At 39.5% G+C, this 21,552-nt stretch overlaps 1 protein-coding gene across 1 annotated transcript in view; it reads right to left on the bottom strand.

Moving 5' to 3' along the window:
- PDE11A (phosphodiesterase 11A) overlaps positions 1–21,552 on the bottom strand; it is a 134,066-nt gene that overhangs the window by 19,765 nt on the left and 92,749 nt on the right. Inside the window, exons 11-18 of the mRNA XM_055718621.1 lie at positions 20,724–20,870; positions 20,511–20,618; positions 15,196–15,305; positions 12,081–12,171; positions 8,853–8,953; positions 4,557–4,634; positions 3,122–3,189; positions 105–175 (exon numbers count right to left, since the gene is read on the bottom strand). Coding sequence (XP_055574596.1) covers positions 105–175; positions 3,122–3,189; positions 4,557–4,634; positions 8,853–8,953; positions 12,081–12,171; positions 15,196–15,305; positions 20,511–20,618; positions 20,724–20,870 — 774 coding nt within the window. The remainder of the gene's footprint in view (positions 1–104; positions 176–3,121; positions 3,190–4,556; positions 4,635–8,852; positions 8,954–12,080; positions 12,172–15,195; positions 15,306–20,510; positions 20,619–20,723; positions 20,871–21,552) is intronic.

Below are 21,552 nucleotides of genomic sequence, written 5' to 3'. Positions count from 1 at the left end.
TTTTTCTTTACATACAAAATACAGTTAGTTTTTCTGAATGAACCCAATGATATTTTCTTACCCTATTCAAGTTAGTAACTATTTCAGAAATGATAAAAACTTACTGAAGGGGTGAGTTTGAGTTCAGATCTTTCTCTGTCTCCTTGTTCAAAGAACTCACTGGTTACCAGCTCAGCTGCCTAAAACATAAATCATGATAAAGATTAGAGCTCTTGCTACATAATTTTTAGGGTAATGAGTTCTTGCTCAGACCATAACTTCAGCCTGTGCTGACTGTAAAGAAGTGACCGGCCCCGCTCACATGACTGCTGTCAGGCACGGGTTTGTGTAGTTTTCAGGACTGGGCGTACAGCGGGTATAAACAGCCGTAATCACCGATAAGTACACTTATCCCTTTTTGATAGGGAATTGACTGGGGGAATTGCATCACAATGTTGAGATAGCTCTCAATGCAGTTATATGCAACTTACTCAAATATTGAGAACAGTACAGAAAACTATAGCTGTTTCTTGGCATCCACAATTACATCTGTGAAAATGCTTTGTAAAATGTGCAAGAACTCTCTGGGTATTTACAGACTGTTGCCCTATGTAAACAACTTAATTAACCAATAACCCCTGTTGTCTTAATTTAATATGACATCATAAAGGTTTTTTCCCCACTAGGCTTTACTTTTTTTTTCCTGTGACTGTCATCACGATAGGATCTGAATATCTAAATATGAACTTATATTGTGGTTATCATATTGAATCAAAATCAAGAACCGGTGGGCTGGAAGTTGGAATGCATCTTTCTGACTTTTGTGAATTAAGATGTTCTATTCACAGCAGAGGTTTGTGCTTCTCAGAACACAAGATTTAAAAACAAGATCGGTTATGGAAACAACAGGAATTTTAGGAAGTCAAACAGCGAGCAATCCTCATATAGTAGCCTTTACATAGCATATTCTTGCCATGTGGGGGCTTTGAAGGTAGGCACATGTTACATTTGAGATGCAAAAGAAGGAAACTGATCTACTGAATGGCATTCAGTTCCTAAAGCTCCTGTCATGCCTGCTTATTGATTTTAAGTGTTTTCAAGCTAGGAAATGATTTCATAACACCAAGGCACAGGAGGGTGAACTAAGCAGTGAATCTGCACTTCATAAAATATCAAAATTTCTTGCTCTAGCAACTGCACGGTAGCTAACATTCACAAATCCTAAACTTGTTACAGTTGAAATAAGGAGTACCAAAATAAATTGGAAGTAGGTGAAGAGATGTTATAATGTATTCTTAAATCTTGAGCCAGGCTATCCTACACTTCGGAACTTTGTAATGTGTGCAGTCCCAGCGCACTAACAGAATTCTGGATCAATGCTCCAGGCAGAGGAATAATTTAACAACTTGGCAGCAATTAAGGGTTTGCCAAGTGTATTGTGTAAAAATAATCAAGACATAACCTGACCCCTGTCTCTTACTGCTATTCTGATCCTGCTCTTCTTGTGCCCCTTTCCCTCTTTTGTCTGTTTCCATCTTCTCTTCCTGAATTCTGCCTTCTTACATGTAGCCTTTATTCCCTTTGATTCATGTATTTTAATCTCTTTCTCCCTGGATTTTCATGGTTTTTTCCTTTCGTCACAGTTAAGGTTCAACTATTTCCTGGTTTCCCTCTGCAGACTTAATAGCCCCTCTGCTCAACAGGTAACATTTCAATCAATCCCAGACAGGATTTTTCAGTATAAAGTAAACCTATAAACTATGCTGCAGGGGAATTTTCACCAGCAGACCTCAAAAGCGGTAAGGATAACAAAACAGTTTGCCAGAGACTTCAGCGCCAATTCAGCACCATAGCACAAAGACTGACAACATGGAAAACAGACCCTAGCTGACATCTTGGCTGTCAAAGAAATTAGTGAAGCTAACTGAGTTAAAGAGAAAAAATGAGGAGAGACTGCACATGCTGCAGCTGTGGCTAGGTGGCACTGAAAAATCTAGTGACTCACTTTCCCACTGCAGGATATGAGCAACTTCCCTGATTTCCATGTGTGGTGACCATAAACAGCCTTAGAAGGACTATCTTTGTAGTCTGCTTATAAAACCAAAAAAGACCCATCTGACAAAATTGCAAGCTGAGCTGAAGCCCTCACCACATAAATGCTTTTTTACTGAGTTCACGTGCATGTAACTTTCATCAAATCCCTTTCAGGTTCTTGTTACTTCCTTGTCCTTCATCCAAGAAATCTGGCTGCTCCTGCTCACTAGTTCTCTGGTCTAGCTTCTCTTTTTCACCCCATCTGTTAAAGTCAAGCTCCCTCCAGGTGCTTAGCCACACTCAGCTGCGCTAGTGTATCTCCTATTCCCTTTTTGATGCTGTATATTCCTCCAAAACCCTACACAGCCTTCCTTCTATGAGCTTGTTCTGGACCTCAGTAAAGGACAGAGAATTATTAGCATGGATACAGAAAGTATTAAGGATGGATGCTGAGTAAGGAAAGATGCCTAGAAGAGGGAAAATCATCTGGTAAAGGACAAGGCTTTTGGGACAGGTTGCTTTCTCACATTATAATTGTTTGTCAATGCTGGACCCAAGTTTTATGTATATTTCTAAAGAGTCTACTCAGCAGAAGTCTGAATTTTTATTTGTTAGTTTCTGAGTAGAGGATGCTAAAGAAGGCTCTATACTACAACTGCAGCTTTTTTCCATCGGTGTTGAGAAAAAAAATTTCTCTTATAATACTGAAGATTTTATGTTAATCCAAGTTTGCAGATCATCTGCTGGTTTTTTTGGTTTAGGGAAGATTCTGCCCCTACCAAGGAAAAATCTGGGACAAAACAAGTAAGCACAGCTTAATGTGGCTAACACTTCATTTAATTCATCCATTTTTTTAATATGGATTTAAAAGGTTAATAAGAGGAGAGGTTGTAAAGCCAGACCTCTTCAGGTACCTACATGCTGCTCACCAGCATGTGTACATGGAAAGATTATGCAATAAACCATTTCTCGCAGAAACCCCCTGCTATTTTTTTATAGCATTAATACTGCTGTAAATTGATTCCAGTTTTGGTCCCTTGTAAGCCGGGGCCCTGGGAATATTGTCCCACCAGTCCCGCCTCCTCCCAGCCCTGCTATTAATCATGACTTGCCTGTCTTGAAATCTCCCACGGTTTGGTCACAGCTCCAAGGTCACAGGCTGTCATTAGCATTGATCTGAAAAACAGAAATGAACAATACAAGCTGAATCAACCTTTGTTGGATTTCTAAACAACTCCGCTCTGGATGCATAAATAAATAATACATATATAAAACGTCAGCCCTGGCACCTTCTTTTCCTCCAGAAAAGAATGACATGTTTGAAACCTCAGCCATCAGCACAGCTTTTACATCACAATTGTGCCTAGGAAGCCTAATGTGTTGCAGGTCATCAGATGATGAATTTTGGTATTGTGCATTGCACACTAGAAAAGAAATGATATTGCAAGGAAGCAACTGCTAATTTTGCAATACTTATAACACTACTTACATTAACACCTATAATATACTAGAAAGCATGTGCTTCACATGATATAGGTAAGGGTATTATTACATAATAACACCTGCAAACTGGATTAATTTATATGCCTATTTGTAAGTGACTGCTGTAGCAAGAGATCCTATAATCACAGGAGGCATCCCAGACACTGTTTAAGCAGTTTCTATTGCTCATCTACAATAAAAATTTAAGATTTACTATGAGCTATACTGTTCCACTGTAGTTTAATACCTAGCTACTACCATGTTTTATATGCATTAGGAGAAAGAAACCATTCAGCTGTAGAAAGCGTTTATGTACAGTACATGATGCAGATAAAAGTCTAAGAAAGTTTAAATGAAGAACAAGGGCACTGAAAATGAAGCATCGAATATATTGCCTGAATCTAAAACTAGGAATGGGTGAAATGATATGGAAAATAGAAAATGTCCAATATTTTGGTCAAAAGACCAAAAGGAAACAGAATTTTAATGAAATTTCAGATAAAATGAGACATAATCAGGCATGCATATGCAAATGCACACATTTTATTGTTTCAAAAATGTGGTGTACTCAAACCACCCACAATGTCTGAGGTTCTTAATAGGATGCATTCTCAGATCATTCTTGAGGGCTAAAGAGTACTGTGTATCTGCAAATTCCTAGGTACAGGCTAGAACAGCAAAGAGAAGCATGGCCAGTGAAAGAAAACAGCTGAGGGAGGGAAACAGACAAGAAAGATTTTTGTGTTCTGAGGCAGAATATTGATGCTTTCTGGAGAAAGAACAGAAGACCTGAGTGGTAACTGGTGAGGCTGGGAGAAAGGGAAGAAAACATGACAGACTGTGAAGGCAGAAACAGGAATGGAGAAGGTGAGGTCACACTGATTACATCCCTGTTGTTTGGTAATGTTTAGAAATCATACCGTATATTTCATATCATGGATCATATTTTTAAAACAAGCTACCTCCTCTTGTAAATCTAAGACTTCACGATATGTGAAATTCCTGAAATAAATATGGTTACACTTTAAAATAACCAGAAAGCAAGGAATAGTAGTGCTTACCGAAATACTTCTCGGTGGTTTTTTATATTCCAATCATAACCACCTTTACTGACAAGTTCAAAAAACTCGGTCCTCCTCCTGCAACAAAACAGATTATCAGAGAAGGAAACAAGACACTTCCAGGGCAGTACTGCGGTAGAAACACAGTTCTCTGGATGATATGAAATCATTGCACCTCATGTATTATTGTTAAAGTCGTTACACTGACAGTCCATTTAAGCGAAACATACTAATTTCCGAACATGTTCTATAAATGTCTGTTATCAATGTCAGAGTTGCCTAGTAAAAGTAATAGTGTATTTATGGTCTCCGCAGATAAGGAAATAAATGGTACCAAAATGTTCAGTCTTCCATGGAAGCATGAAATGTTCAACTACAGCAGAGGACAGACAGACAATAGAAACCGCCCGAAATATATACACACTTCTCTTTACTTGTCCTTGCAAAATGGTTTTTACTTCTGTATCCTGAAGGGTTTTTCTGAGATATGCAATTCCTGTTATTTCCAGCATACAGAACAGACCAGTGAGACACAGGAGCTGCAGATGTCTTGAGACATCTAGTTCTTATTGACTAGAAACTAGGTCTCCTTGCTTGGTCCCATACTTTGTCTTCTGGACTATCTTCCCTATGTCCTCAAAGATGGACAAAACATGAGCCAGAACATAATGTTTGTTTGGTGCCTTTAAATACCAAAATTCTGACTCATCATAGTCTGTAATTTTTCATGGCACTGAGACCCCAAGTGGCTCTTAATGCATGCAGTGTGACTACACAGTATGAAATAATAGATCCTGGCCCAGATATAACAGAAGTTGAGGTACAAAAATATGGAGCAACTTACCCAGAGTGACACAACATATTAGCATCAAAGCTGGAAAGCAAATACCTATGTTCTGAGTGACAGCCCAGTGCGCCATCTCATAGGGGACTGTGCTATCTCTTTGTCAAGTGGAAATGTCGTTAAATTCCCCAACAGGAGAGAGTCTGCAGTGTCTTTTATTTTCTACATTTACTTCAGCTAGACTGAAATTTTGAGCAGCGACTATTGAAAGCACAGTCTGATGGCAGCCAGTACAGGTTTTACACATGAGGAGATGCACATTTCCAGGAGCATTGCCCTTGATCAATGGACAGAATTTTACGTGGGGCATGTTGCATTATACTGGTCCATGACTATTGTGCATTATATGACCCGTCACTCCTACTCTAGGGCCTTTCAATAATGAATTTCATGACAGCAACTAAAATAGGGGGATATAAGGACTACATGATGATATCTAATCCCTTGTTTCCTGAAGTAAGATATAAAAGAATTTCACGTTACCAAATTTGCTGGGACAATGCACTGTTACACATGCAGAAAACAAAATTCAGTTCTTTCACACAAAGTCAAAGCATCATGCCTCCAGTGGAAATAAATACTGCAATGATGACAATTTTAATGGGGAAGAGTAGTTGGCACATAAACCTTATACCAGCCTACTCCCGAGCAGATCATCAACTACGTTACTGACTAAGAGAGCAAGCAGTGAATTTCTGCATCCTGTATTTCAGTGCCTAGTCTCACAATACAGAATATGGTGAATTTCATTTTGAAGTATTGGATGTTCTGGGCAATTCATATGTTACTGGACAAAAAACAGGCAAGAATGTTTAAACCTGAAAGCTCAGGAAGATGAGATCCCAGAAACCTCAAACATTCAAATTTAAACTAGACATCCATAAACAGTAACTGAAAATGCGAGTCTCAAGGCCTTATGTCAAGCTGAAAACTTCAAAATAAGAAATCCCCAGAGAATTTTTAGTGTAGGAAGGAGTCAACCTGAGGAAAGTGACCATGCATAAGGAAATATTTTAGTGTTTTCTACCAGTTGTTTATGCATGGTATCCAAAACGAAGAGGTTTGCTATTATTAAGCAAACATAATATACTAGGATTTCAGAAATAAACAGAAGTAGAACAATTCTAGAATGTCTTTGTGTAACATTGACTCTGGTTGTATTTTGCCTGGAAGGGAAAGTTGTCTTGCTATATATAGCAAATCCAGTTGCTCTACAACCCAGTGGCTCAAGACATCATTTGAGTGAATTACGACAAACTTCATTTTGGTTCCATGTTTTAGCTTCTTCTATTATCTACGAGCATCATTATTTAGAATTATCTACTAAAATCAAGTATCTTTTCCATCTGATCTTTCACTGGAAGTAATCTTTTTGTTAGTTTGTAGAAAAGGAGTGCCTTGAGAAGGTCATAAAGCCTTACTCTGCCTGGAGTTTTGCTAGCTGGAGTTTGTGATCATTAGGTTTAGGCATTCTAAGAATACCAATATAAGAATTTCCTTCTCTACAAAAATCTTGAAGATGTAGCAAAATGAATAAGCAAGTTAGGTACTTGTGCAGAAACATCTGTTCACATAGGGTGGCTTTAAGAAGTGTAAATCATCATTTCCAGGGAGTGATTTTCAGGCACTTTTGGAAGTAAAGTAGCATAACAACTACCTGATTAATGAATCATAACACAAGAGGAAAAGATAACTTATCTGCAGACTTCTGAGTAAAGAGGCCTCATTTGCTAAAAGTTTTCCGATTCATGTAGCACATGAAAATCAATTATGCAAGCAAGGAAGAATAATCTTGAAATTCAGCTGATGTCCCTTTTTGGACATTATTTCTCTGTATTAAAACTAGAAGGACAACTTGACCATGTCGTTTTTCAGCCTAAGGCAGGCAGGGAAGAGAGCTCCATCATGTCTGAGCCTGGCCTGGGTTCCCTCCCAGGGCACGGCTGCAGGATCTCAGCCAGGGAGAGCACATGGGGCTGTGCCAGAGCAGCTGCCCCCTCGCCCCTGCCTCTCATGTCTTCCTTGACAGCACAAAACATTTCTGCAGCACTTGTTATTTGTGGTGAGACAGGAGAACCCGTACTGACACATCCCTGTGGTCCTTGTATCTCACTTAAAGCTGTCAGCAAATTCCCCTGTCATACCAGCCCCCAGATAACAAGATCCTAACAGACAGCTTCAGAAAGAGTATGCTTAAATGGGTTTATTTGTCCTGCTCAGGATTTTCATGTTGTCAAGCAGAAATTTCTTCATAGACTAATGTTTAGAAGTTACTTATAATAAAAGTACTAACTAAAGCTCTTAATTATTACAACTTCTCTGAGAACAGACTTGCAGGAAACAAACAATATCAGTGTGTCTACTGCCAGTACTGTTTAGAAACAGCTCATGGCACAGTAACCAAACACTGAGAAACAGAGACAAACACTGCAGCATCCCACTTAGTATTTTTACAATTAAAAAGATACAATGTTGATATAGATAGCTGAACAATTCCAGGGTAAAGAATCTGCCTGAAGTTTTCTAAAAACTTGGTTTGGTATCAACATTCAGCACAGAAGAGGAGCGGAATCCAGGTATACCACCCGCAGGAAACCACGACTAAATGCTACCCAGCACTGCACGCAGTAGGATGCTGGTGGACATCAAACGAAAATTCTGAAGGACGAATTACTGTCAAGACTGGGAAGGCAGTCTGCTGAAACTGCACATCCGACAGCACTTCTCCCTGTAAGTCAGGCAGGCCTGTGCCAGAGGGGGGGATGTCACACGTGCAATGTGATGGTGACACGATGACTCCTCTGACTACACGCATGCTCCCACAACACTGTCTCTGAGAAGAGCTTGCTAATAATGGTATTTGAAAAACATAAAATAGCAGCAACTTGAAATTTACTTAAGAGATCTGATTTGCAAACATGGAAAAGAAAATTGAATGAGAGAGATCCTATTATACTTATCTTAAGTTTTTTAAGACCTCTTCTCATGTGATGCAAATTGGCATAATTTGCCTCAAAAATCAATGTGTATGCTTTCATTACCTCTGCAACTGGGTCTGTAATAAATATATTTCTTAACATGTTTAGAAACTCTGAAATGACAGAAAATAATTCTAAAATGTTAATTTTCTACATGCCTGAAGAAATTACCACAAAAGGGACAGAAGAATTAAGGGACTGAGCTGTAAGTGATTCCTGGGATTGCTTTGAAGTATAAGTGAGGATTTCAGTTGCTTTTTGTTGGTACAGACTTGGTACACAGTAAAGCACAACTTATTTGGACACTCAAGATGTTTCTATTAGCCTAAAATATACTAAGTATTGGACTAAATCCCTTCAACCACAGCTAAACACTAATTTTTCATATTACGTATCCTTATTGGTATTTAATAGGTCATTAGAGTAAGTTCTTTGAATTTTCATTTGTCAAATACAAGAAATGCCAATACTTACTCAAAATACAGAGTGAGGTCTGTTGCCAATATCGATTGCTTTAGAAGCTGCATAAGGTCACTGTAGTCCTTAGAGGACAAGTTAGCAAAGATGTTGTGACCCTATAATGAAAGAGATAAAAGAGGTAAAGGGCTAGCAATCAATATAGGTTTTTAAAAGGTTTTCTAACACTTTAGTCTACTGTTTCCCTGTAACAGAGGCCTTTTCTGATTCATGGCAAAACTACGACAAAATAATAATGTTAATACTGCTGAGATTACATTGGGGTGGAAGAGTTGAGGACTGTAATCAAGTACCTTGTATGTTTTTCTAAACTCTGCTGAAATTATAGCCTCTTGAGGAAAGATTTACTCTTCGCTCTGACCCTGCACAGACTCAGTTTATGGGGAAAAACTATGGATACATCTCAATCTTTCCTCTTATTAAATGTTTTGGGAAGCTCTGCATTGCAGCTTTTGAGTTGTGCTCCTAATAGATTTATCTGTGCTGCTGCTTGCAGGCACACAAACTGCTGTTAGAGCAGTCAAAGACACTAAATCAGTTTTTCATTCAAAACAGCCCATTTGCTCACTCTGCCCATTACTGCGTTGTCTTACAGTATATACAAGCATTGCCTATGCAGGCTACAGAACCACAACTTTATGCAATTTAAGTGCCCTTTGTAAGCCCAACAGGCTACTTTTTAAGGGATCATGGATTAAGAAGTTGAAAGGTGCTCTATGGCCAGAATGAAACAAAATTATTTCATATTGCCGTCTGACAGCAGGAAGGTCCTTTTGTAACCAAATTTCTGAAAACGAAGAGGGACAGAGTTTCTATAATTTCTCTGTAAAATCCTAGAGAAAATAAGCTGAAAGAAACAAAACTAATGGAAAATTCTAAATGTAAGCTTAAGAAGTGGTCTTTGTGGCATCAGTCACGTGTAACTAAATTAACGTAACAAGACATAACAGCACTACACTTTTTTTTCTTTCCTAATCCTCTATAGAATAATGAGGTTTTGCTAAACAGAGTCTTATTTTGCTGGTATTTAGCACTGTAATGCACACATTCAGTATGCACCGCCATCTACTGCTTAGGAAGATTAAAATGCTCTTAAAAACAGAATTTTCCAGCAAGAGGATTGCTATTACCATGAGGGTCTGAGGACATAGATGAGATAAGGTCTGGAGGTAGAGATGGTGTTTTTAATAGATCAGATAACTGTTGGACTAAAAAAAATAATTTGCTATACATAAAGGATGGTCTTCTCTGTGACAATGAAATGATTATTTCTTTTCAGCTAAATACTAAGAAGGATTTGAGAATCCAAGGCTTATTTATGAAACACAATTTTAAAACCAAAGTACTTGGAAGAAAATAAAGCAAAATGTATTAGGAAAATAGCAGCTCTTACAACAGGGGTAATTTACCGAGTACGTCTGTTATTCTGTAATGTCTGTTGCCTTTCTAACCTGTTCTGTGGTGTATAAAACCATGTCACTACAAAGTTCAAGATCACTTATACTGAGGTTAGGATGTCAAGAGTAAAGGATAAATAGCTCCTTTGCCCAACATGATAAAAATCTAAAGAAACAATACAATATACTATGTTTCCTTCTAGATAGCAGACAGACTACAACATCAACATGAGTGGGTAGGATATAATCTAATTTCAGCTTATTTGAGAGAGGAGACCAACAGCTCAGCTGGTGAAAGTTGGTGTATCTTTAAGCAGATTGGAGGATCCAAATCTGCATTTATTCCAGACTAAGGGGTGTTTTGTTCCATTAGCAAATAGTATCTACTGGATAAAAATCCCATAGAGTTAATTTTCTAGAAATGAGCACCTGGAGAAGAAGCTGCCTGAATGATCGAAGAGGAGGGCCTGCATTTCAAGTAATATTTTATATCTCTGAAAGAAGCTGGAGTAGATTCCAATGAAAAAAGTATTATTTTCATAAATTTCTTGATTTTTAAGCTGAAAAAGATAAAGAAAAGCATATAGACTGACATGAGCTATAAACTTTCAGAGTTGCCTGTGTCTTGAGCCTGTCTTCAGAGACACATTCAGTCATAATGAAGATTTCAGGAACTACAGAAATCACTGTTTCCCAGGAAAGCTTGTTCCAGAGGCTGAACAGTCTCACTGGTTTAGAGAAAAAAATGACACGAGCGAGCCAACCAAACAAACCAAAAAACCAAACCAAACCCCCTTCCTTTTTTCCTATTCCGAACCAGTCTGTTTAACTGTCATATGCTGCTTTTTCTTATGCCTTTCCCTGGTAGTACAAGGAGCCATTTAATTCCTAGTATCACCTTTTAGATAAGCTAGGCTAGGCTAAGCAGATTGAGCTGTTTAAGTCTCATGCTGGTGCTCTCCGTTCCTATGTCTACTTTTTAAATATAATGGCAAGAAACTGAACACTAAAGCCACAGCCCCATGACTCATCTCTGTGGCACTGTACACAGAAGTAAAGCCATCACCCCATTCCCATCTGTCTGATCACAGGACGTTCCCAGATGCTCTTCAAAAGATACGGCAGATCAGTATATGGTCTCCAGTTGTGCTGCACGAACATTTTTGTTTTTATACACACACTGAATGCATTTTGTAACAATCTATCTGTGTAAATTAAGAAAACACACCCATTGTTTTGTAAGGACTGCATAGCCATCCTACTTTTCTCACTACACCTCTGGGGTAGTGCATGCTGCATACTGTTATGCATAAGATATTCTAGGCAAGAACTATGTCTTTATATCTGTCTGCAAAGCAACTAGTGTACTTTGGACAGCAGAATCACTGATACTCATTTTTTTTAAATCATTTAATAGAATTATGCAAAACCATCATAAAAATACTGATTACAGAAAGACTGTCAAATAAATTGGTTCAGTAAAGGATGACTGTGATACTCTGAATACAACACCTGTGGGGAAAAGTAAAAGCTTGTTTCATCTGCCTATAAACCACTGAGCAGGATATGTGTAAGAAGGCTGAAAAAAGCTGACAATACAATTAGGATACGTTCTCCTTGTCCCTAGCTGAATAAGACAAACATAATCTCTGGGCTCTATGATCAGCATTTGTTGTTGTTTAATTTTGTGCTAGTTGTGACCTTTGTGGTAACCAATAAATAAACCCTCAAGGAGAGGGCACTGAAAAGGTACTGTGTGTGGTATTTCCTTTCTCCAGCTGAAACGGCCCAACAGCTTACAGCAAGATTAATAATAATGCTTTTGTACCTCACTTTGGAGAATCATGACAGCATGATTGAAATGGTGGTGCTCCAAGGTAGCAGAGGTACCGTAGAGCTGAGCTAAGGCTGATCCGCTCCTGAAACAGAACACAGAGAGTCAACAAATACTGCTCGTCTGCTTACGAAGCATGTTTCAGAAACAATTGAGTAACAAAAGCACGTAGCCACACACTCTGTTTCAGCAACCACACTTAAGACCGTTGACAGGATCAAAATAGTAAGTCAAAGCCAGATACAAGACATTTATGTTCCAGACTTTGCTAAATATCATCCGCTGACTAAAGATTTTCCTGGAACTACATGAAATTTTGTAATGCGACTTTCAAAGCACCGCAGTGACGCAACAGCGCTGGCACATTACTGTGCAGTAAAGACAAACAGTAACATCCTTGAGCTAGGACCGGCTGTTCTGCTACTACTTTTTATTTTTAATCCTTAATAAACGCAATGGCTTACAACGGGTGAATACAAACTTGTTTTAAAACTACAACTCTTAAAAACCAAAAAACCCAAACTCTTAAAAAACAACAAAAACCCAACTGCAAATGCAGTGAGGTTGTCTGCATGTAAAATCACGTGCTTGAATACTAAGGTAAACAGAAAACATTAAATGAGAGCGGTGAATATAAAAGTAAAGTTTAGCATCTCTTTAGAATGTATTTTCTCATCATGTTTATTGTCTAAAACAAAATTAGCTTCAAAATGGACAGAGCAGGTGAGTTTTCTAAGTTTAAGGAACAAAACTCTACAGACTACAATTATAAAATTGTGAATCACTGGGAGGTGCAGAGAATAGAACTGGGTTGTCAGAATAGTTACTGTTCACCATTACTTCACTTCTGGGACCCAGCCTAAAGCAACAAGATAGGTTTTCCGAAATAAGAGATTATGCTAGAGACAAACAGAAAGAGTCTCCTAGGAGCACATACTATAAAACTGCACCATACTGATATTTAATTATCAGAAGCAGCTATATTAGAGAGAAGGATGTCCAGGAAACATCATCCCTAGAGAATGTAGTGTTGAGATATATAACAGAGCTATTTCAGACAACTGTGATATTGCCTCCATCATACACCTCTTGAACTTTCATCACACAAAACAGCAGTATTGAACACTGAAGATAAAATAGGAAAATGTGATGCTTAAATTTATGTCAGGTTGAAGGAATAAATCATAGCTGCTGTTATGAAAAATACAGCTTCTGTTTTTGGGGATGTTTTATACATGTGTGGTAATGTTCATCTTTTGTTAAATGTCTTCAACAATTTCTTTATGGAGTCGTAAAATGGTAGCCTCCTCTTCGTACTGTGGTGCCAAACAACAAGTGATAGCAGTCTCATTCTGAAATCTCTACCTTTAACTCAGCCATCCCCCTGCACAAGAGATATTGTTGTGTAATGTTACAGCGGAGAAGTGGTTAACTTAATCAGAGCCTAAAACGGTCAGGATGTAAATCTTTAGTCTCGTTTTTGTAAATTAGGAACATAAACATCAATCAGCTGAGCTTCCTTCCCATTTGTCTCTCCTTTTTTGATTCTCTTCAAGACTCAGCTGCAAAAAGGCATCTAGCAGTGCTTGGTAACCTTTGCACCATGAGCTCTGTCTGTTGAGCACTGCAATTGATTTTCCTTGCTATGGTGATTGAAGATCCAGACAGTGTCATTGTTTCATTGAGAGTGTACCGCAACACCAATAGCTCAGGAAATGGCAGCTTAGCGAGTATCAGAAACATCAGTTTGAGTGATGTTCGCTGAGGCAGCTCCCCGCCCCCCCCCAGAATGCAGCTGCCCATGCCTATACACACATTACAGCAGAGTACTTCTGCAAAAGGTAGGAAAAAATAGGCTAGTACAACACGACACCGTCTTTTGAATATCTTTGGACAACCATTTGACCAGTTCCCCATCATGCTGGAGGATCAGTAGTAATGCAGAACAGACAAAGCTGAAAATGCATGGTGTGATCTGCAGCACAAGAGAGCTTCCAGGTCTCATATTCTGACTGTAGGGGACCTGGTGAGTTCATAAAACAACATGGGATTTGGAAGTCTCTGTGTCTGACAGCTTTATTTCACAACTTGGCCAGGATGTTGTCTGGGGACATTTCCTGTTGTCTCCTCCAGTTTTCAGGGAACGCAGATTTTTGGAAAGAATCTGACCCTGGTCAAGGGCATTCCCTTGCCACCACAGTAAGAAGAAATACTTTCAAACCTTTCACCAACCTGCTTCTGCCTGAGGGCAGCAGCCTGGAAAGTAAAAATATATGCAAGTCAGGGCTGCTGAATCAGGTCCCAAGCACCTTGAACAGAATAAAATTCATTTTTAGAATTGAAAATGGTATGGGGAGCAAAATTTCATATAGGTAATGTAAGAATCTGCCTTAGAGATGCAGCTTTGTGTTCTGATGGGTACTGACCACTGCAGGGGGTGGCCAGCCCACTCCTGCCCACCGCAGCAGGTGTCCGAACAGGCTGTGTGTGCTTTGGTGTGTGGGGCAGGCCAGGGAGGCAGCAGTGCTACAGGGCAGGGACCCTGTGCGCTCCGCAGCTGATGGGGATGTGGTGAGGCAACGATTCCAGCCACCTGCTGTAGGCAATTTGCATCAGAGCTCCAGCACGATGGCAACCGTTTCATACTTCATAAGCTAGCAATTGCTTTCTGTATGCTTCCCTATACTAGTGTGAAAGTTTTTGTGAGCGCATTATTTCATTTACCCATTTCCTTTTCTTCTTAATAGTTGTACATGGTTTTGCTTAATGCCATGCATTCCAGCCAGCAAGAACAACCCAGACAGTTTCAGTGTTTCCTGGGTTGAATACCAGAATCAATAACAACTGAGCCTGAAAAGATCATAAAGTTTTGGCACCACGTTTCAGTATGTGGTGTCAATTCAACAGTCTGACACAAAGGACAAGCCAGCAATTACCCAAAAGAACAGAGAATGATAAAGATGGATAGTTCCTCACTACATTAGAGAATAAGAATACCTGGCCCTGGTCTAAGAGGCCTGAAATTAATGCTTCATTCCTTATTCTGGGTCACCTCTTGCTCTTCTGTGGAAGAAAACCAAATTAAAGTAATAAGAATTAGAAAACTTACTTAGCTTGGAAGGCATTGTTGGTTCCCCTGTGGTCAAGGTCATGACACAAGCATCCCACAATCAAAGCTAAAATTTCAATTTCAGTTAGAATCTCCTGAAATCCTGCAGTCTGAGAGCAGAGGAAAAAAAAAAAAAAAAGCAGCTGTAACTATCAGTAGCAAAAGGGATAAGTAATGTTAGTCCATCAAGAAACAGTCAACTTTGTTTTGATACCATGAATGTTTCAGTAAGGAGAAGATAAATGCTTTATTGTCATGTTATATTCCCCGCTGTATGTTAGATGGTTAGCAGAATAGATAACATCCTTGGAGTGATCTGTTATTATCTCTCTGTTGCATTTCCAGCATACTGTTTCTCCACTACCCAGAAGGCACTAAAGACAAAAAGAGCTGAAAACACACACCAATAACTACACACTGAGACAGGAACTGGAATGTCGTATCAGAGAAATAAAACCCAAAATTGATTCCATTTTGAAATTATTGTTCAGAGAAGTGTTTAGACAGATTTCTTCAATCCTGAGATGACCATTTTAGTCAATCCCTACTGTCAGGATAGCTGAGATGTTAAATCAAAAGACCTAAAAAAGAAGCCAGATAAAATATACTCTATGGAATTGTTATGAACTATTAAGAGATTTGTTATCTGGGACACATGAAATGAAGCAGCGTGACTTAAAGAGGAAATGTTTCAAATGGCATGTTTCTGGTGCAGACACCCACTTGAATTTGGGAAAGAATTTTGAGAACTGATGTATTGAAAATCCCCATAAGCAACTCAGACCAGATATGCCTGTGTGAATGGGGGAGGTGATCCTAGAAAAATTTTGTTGCCACTGTACTTCTCCTTGTGGATACTTGCTATAGTTGTTTTCCTGCCTGAACTGCCTCATTTCAGGAAAGAAACACTACTGTTATTGCTAACCTCAGGCATCCTGAACAGATCCTGTCTGGAGAAGGTGCTGGAGCTTGTATGGGACACCACCTCTTTGGTGCTGTGCATCTTACCCAGGCAAAAACCTGGCTCTCCAACTCTTTAGAAGCACAAGGGCATAATGCCTGCAAAAAAGACTGGCTGAGCTGGAAAATTATAACACTTGTCTTTCCACAGTGCTGGTCTCCCGTGTCACTCCTCAGTTAGCCACATGATCTAGTTACTATGAAAGGAAATTATATAAAAGGAATATGAAATAAATTTATATTCAAGGATGAAACCAAGGCTGAAGACTAACAGTGTGCAAGAAATCCTGAATTCCACTGATTTTCAATGGAATTCCACCTACTGGCAAGAGCAGGGTTAAGTGATACAAAGACAGTATCAGTGGGATCACTGACGTCCTTACCTGGCTGGAACTTACAGACCACTCAGAAATGCCAGTCAGTTTCTGCAATACCACGTGAAAACTCCGCTATTCACCCTGAATACCACAAATTCTACTTAAATAAATGCACATTCAAATCCAAACAGCCTAAGTTTTTACAGTCTGAAATGTGACCACAGTTAATGTGTAGGCAGTACAAGGAGCTAAGCTCCCCCAGGTGCTCAGGAATGCATTTCAGTTGGAACTGAGGGAGTGCAGGAAAAAAGCTTTAAACAGTGCTCAGTGTTTACAGATCAGCAAGATGATCAAATATGAGAAAAAAAGATTCCTTTTGTGTTGAATCCACTGCTGTACAGAGTAATTTGAATATTATGAAAGAATTATCTTGATTTCTAGTGGGATTGCTTTTTTTTTTGGCTTCAGTAACAGCTACACAGGCAGACGAAATTCTCTAAATAGCAGTGTTTTCTCTTTTTCAACATTGTTCTTATATAACAAATAATCATCACCTATTGTTAAAAAAAGGATTAAAAATAGGATTGTAACTGACAACATGCCATGTGTTGTTTCAATCTAGAGAAAACATTCATGGCTAAGTTAAAACAACTTAAAATAGAAGTTTTTTAATATAAAGTTGATGCTGTAATAAATATTCTGTAGCATAACACAAGCTTTGATTAAATTTGAGGATTCAACCTGTATTGCAAATGTAGGAAAGCCGATTAAGGAATTTATTAACAGTAGCAATATCTCAAAAATAAATGCAACATTTTATGTAATCAAAAGTCTTGTCATTGACTATATGAGAGAAATATGGCATATTTCACTTAAAAAATATTTAATTTAAAACAATGTTACGGTCAGGGGGTATCTGCTTTGAACATAATGCAAAAAAATAGAGGATTTCATTTCCCCATTTTTTGAATTTACAGAGGGAGAAAAAATACATGGCTATAGACGACGGTGCAGTAAAATTTATTTTCACCAGAAAAGGAATGACCCATAACTCATGAGTGGCAGAGTCTCCAGTGAGTTGTGGAGGTCATTCTTTCATGTGAGGAAATGAATTGGATTCATTATACCTTGCCCCACATTTATATGTTTTGTTATTAGCACACCAGATGGGATTATAATTTTGTATTGCTTGCGTGTTCATTTTTAATTTTTGAAATAAGCATCAATGTGAACTGTGTTAGGCAAAGGCACTGATAATGAAGCCTGGGCTTGATCGTGCAGTTTACTCTCATGTGACCTCTGTAACAGGAGCAGTCTTTGCTTCAGCGCTTGTCCTCAAAATATTTGGGCAAGTCTGGAAGCGCAGGGCTGGGCTTATAATTGTTCAGTATCTAACTGGAGAGAGAAAATACATACTTAGATATAAAGGAACACACCTTAGATATGCAGAACGCTGACCAAGGAGTGAAACAACTGGTTTAAGCTTTGTTGGATTTCTGTTGTTCAGCGTGATAAACCCAGCTGAATTTTCCTTTCCTGCATTCAGTAGGAGCACGGCCAGGCCACTAGGGGCTACTGCATTACAGATTAAACATTGCTATGCTACAGCAAGCCCTACCTGAAAATGACCTAAAATAGGCTTATTGGTTTATATTTGTGGTGCAGCCAATATTGCTGACTGTCATGGTGAGATCAGGAACAGGGTACAATAACTGCACAAAGCAGGGCCTTCTTGACCATCAGAGCCCATCTCTAATGGTTAGAGAGTTTTCCCCTTTTTGCAAGAGAAAAAACAAGACACATACTAACTCAGATGGTTTGCCCACGACACACAGAGTAAGAGCAAGCCTTGTGCTATTAGCAGTCTGTTGACTCTCCTTGGTGTCTTTTTTCACAAGGCCAGTTTTCCTACCTCTGGAAGGGAGAGCAGCCCAAGCGGATCATACATCTGAAGACAACATGCTCTCAGCCAGAGCCACAGCGAAGCGAGGTGGGAAATGCGGTGAGTCCAATGCCATGGGCACAGGCATCCAGCCCTGCACATGGAATTTCTTGTTCGGTTTATTACGAAAAGTGTGGGTAGTGAAATGACTTGGCTTAAAAATACTGGATCACCTCCCACAGACAGTTGTGTCCCTCTGCTGACTGCTAAAAGGATCCTGAAATTATGCTTTGAGAACCCTGGTGAAAGCAGTTTACGGCTGAGGCCTCGCAGGCTTGCTGGTGGCTGCTGAAGCAGCAGGGATCTGCTTTCTTCTTGCCGGCTGCCAAAGCAGCCACCGCTAGCCGAGCTGGAGCTGCCTGGTGGGACAGGGCTTCCCACCGAGACCAGCCTCGTTCGCACCGAAATCCTGGCCTCGGAGCGCCACCTAGAGGTCCTCACGGGTGAGGTCGGAGGGCTCCCCACCCGCGGCAGCGCTTGGCGGAACCGAATGTAATGCCCTGCTGAACGGCACTGCCCGACTTCGCCCTTACTCCTCAGAGTAAAAAGGTTTTCATTTCTCTGTGACTGAAAAAACCCCCATGTTGTTTATAAACCTTTAAAAACGACTGATGCCCACACACTGTCATGAGATTTCATTAGAGTTTATCAGAAAGTGCCTTCTGAAACGATGTTAATTCTGCTCAGCTGAACAGCCTCACGCCCAGAGGAGGAGGTGACCCCTTCTCCCTTGCTGACCATCCCTGTTTGCTTTGCCTCACACTGAACGGTACAATTTTCCATGCCTCCGCAAACGCTCACCGCCACAAACCGACAATGCTGGGACAGACCTAGGACTAGACCAACATCCACCTGCTAGGGGATGTCATACTCCATTTTTTTTTTTTTTTTTCCCTTGCCTGACACATGAAGTTCTGCAACAGTGGCAATGCCAAACACAGGAGGCAGCTGGGAACCCGTGCACCAGGCAGCTGTGCCCTGTGAGCAGGAAACAGGCCATGCACTGTCTCAAGTCCACATTACACGGCGCTGATGTGTGCTGCGAACAGCACAGGCTGTGGAGCCTCCACCTCTACGGACAGGGTCCAGCTGCTAACTACACCGCAGAGACTGGCCAGCGCCGAGACCATAAACATTCAGTGATTAAAAATTAGCAAACAAATACATGATATCCCAGATAAATAAATACCTGTACAAATGCTATTACTATGACCACTTTAAGGTTCACAACAGATGATGCTGGCCACTAAAACCAAACATGAAGAAAAAAATGGAAAAACTTGAATTCTTAGTTTTATCTGGAGATAAGGCAAGCTCGAAATACAAAGTATAACAGAAAGCGTTGTGTGCGTACAGACATGTTGCTTCTTTTTTGCCATATTAATGAGAATATTAAATACCCAGGACCACCAAGCTTTTTATCGATACATTTACAGAAATTAACTAGCCAAATATGGGTTATTTCATGCAGTAAGGTTGCTACCGGGTAGGGAGAGAGAGCAAGAGCAGTGGTACTTTCAACAGAATTTACTTGTATGTTGAAAGAAGTTACAGGTACTGGTGGAAATACATGTTAATAAAACCCAGAAGTGTTACAGTGTCCAATGGAGACACGAGATTCACTTAGATTACTATGTTGGAAGATAATCTTAAAATGTTTTAAGGCAATACCTTCTACAACTAAGATGAAGCTAGATGAGAAGGTAATAAATACCAACATAATAAATACTTCTGGGATTTTAATCTTCCTTGGTTTTGTACTTTGCAATTTAAGAGTCTGAGATAAACGTCAAATCAAAGAGTTCCAAAAGATAAGCATTTTTGTAAGACCAAGATCTATAGTAACAAGCTCACTCCAAGCCTGCCATCTGTTTTTAGTCACTTTAATGTGCCTGTGATATCGCTGTCACTAAAACACTGTAAGGTTTTGTCAGATACGTGCCACCTTAAATTGAATAAATTCCGTGTGCATTTCTGTTGGAAATGAATGAGTTCCATAATAACTAGAAAAGAAATCAAAATGTTGGAAAATGTTTAGACAGGTAAGGCAATGTGGCAGCAAAAGCTCTTACGGGACTGTGTAGCTGGATACTTACAGTTAACATGGCAAACATTAGCTGGCAGACGTTGAAAGCATGCCTCCAGTTGTGATACAAAACCATGCGATAATTCTTCCTAACTGTCAAAAGCCACCTACACAGCGTCTGAAATGAAAAGTACAAATTGTATCAGGGCTACTAAATGTGTACAAATGGACAGAGCAGTGCCAAGACAAAAGCAGCAGATATCTCTGCAGCGCAGATGGTTACCTCATAGTCAATTTTAAATTTCTGAACCATTCCAAGTTCCATGAACATCCGCAGGGCTGCAGTAATCATGGCATCCACATCAAGCGAGAAGTCATCAAAATGGATATCATCAATGCCAAGCTCTGACACCAGAGGGATGTTTGCTGCCTGAAAATGCCAAAGGGAAAGGGAAACTTCTGATTCAAAACTTGGGTCTTTTTTTCTGTGTCACTCTTACAAGAAAGCATCCATACATCAGTTCTGACCTGCCAATAAATCCCCTGCTTGATTTGAATGCCGAGCAATAAAAGTCTTCATCTGTGAAATACAAACATGTCAGGCTAACAGAGTGGGGAAACAGTGGGAAGGAGAAGAACCCGGTACGATCAGGAAATATGCTCACCATCCCAACTGGAGCCTGCATATAGCATTTAGACTGTGAGAGCTGACCACTTTATAGCTACTGCAGTAACACAATATATTCCAATGCAAATTACAATGCTGTAATGCAAGAAACATCTGGACAGCCAGCAGCTGGAAATTTTAATTGCTACCATTCAGAAATGCAAAGTAAATATACTGCTCTGCAGAATTTCTTCATCCAAATGTCTTTACATTCATAAGCATACAAGTGCCCTTTGCTTTACACTGTTCACTACACATTCATAGAACAACAACAAAAAAGTTAATAGAAGAAACGTGTAGGGGAAGCACTTTTCAAAGAAAAATAAAAATAATTTGCTAAATGCTGATTATGTAATAAGTCAATAACAGCAAAAGCCTTACATTTTGCTTTGTTCGTGTAACAGCAGACTCCTGTTCTGTTTGTAGGAGAGGAATAAGCTTTTCA

This window comes from Falco cherrug, chromosome 8 (genome assembly GCF_023634085.1).
Source record: "Falco cherrug isolate bFalChe1 chromosome 8, bFalChe1.pri, whole genome shotgun sequence".
Classification (NCBI taxonomy): domain Eukaryota; kingdom Metazoa; phylum Chordata; class Aves; order Falconiformes; family Falconidae; genus Falco; species Falco cherrug.
The sequence above is the reverse complement of the archived record's forward strand: the minus strand, read 5'-3'. Positions and strand labels throughout refer to the sequence as shown.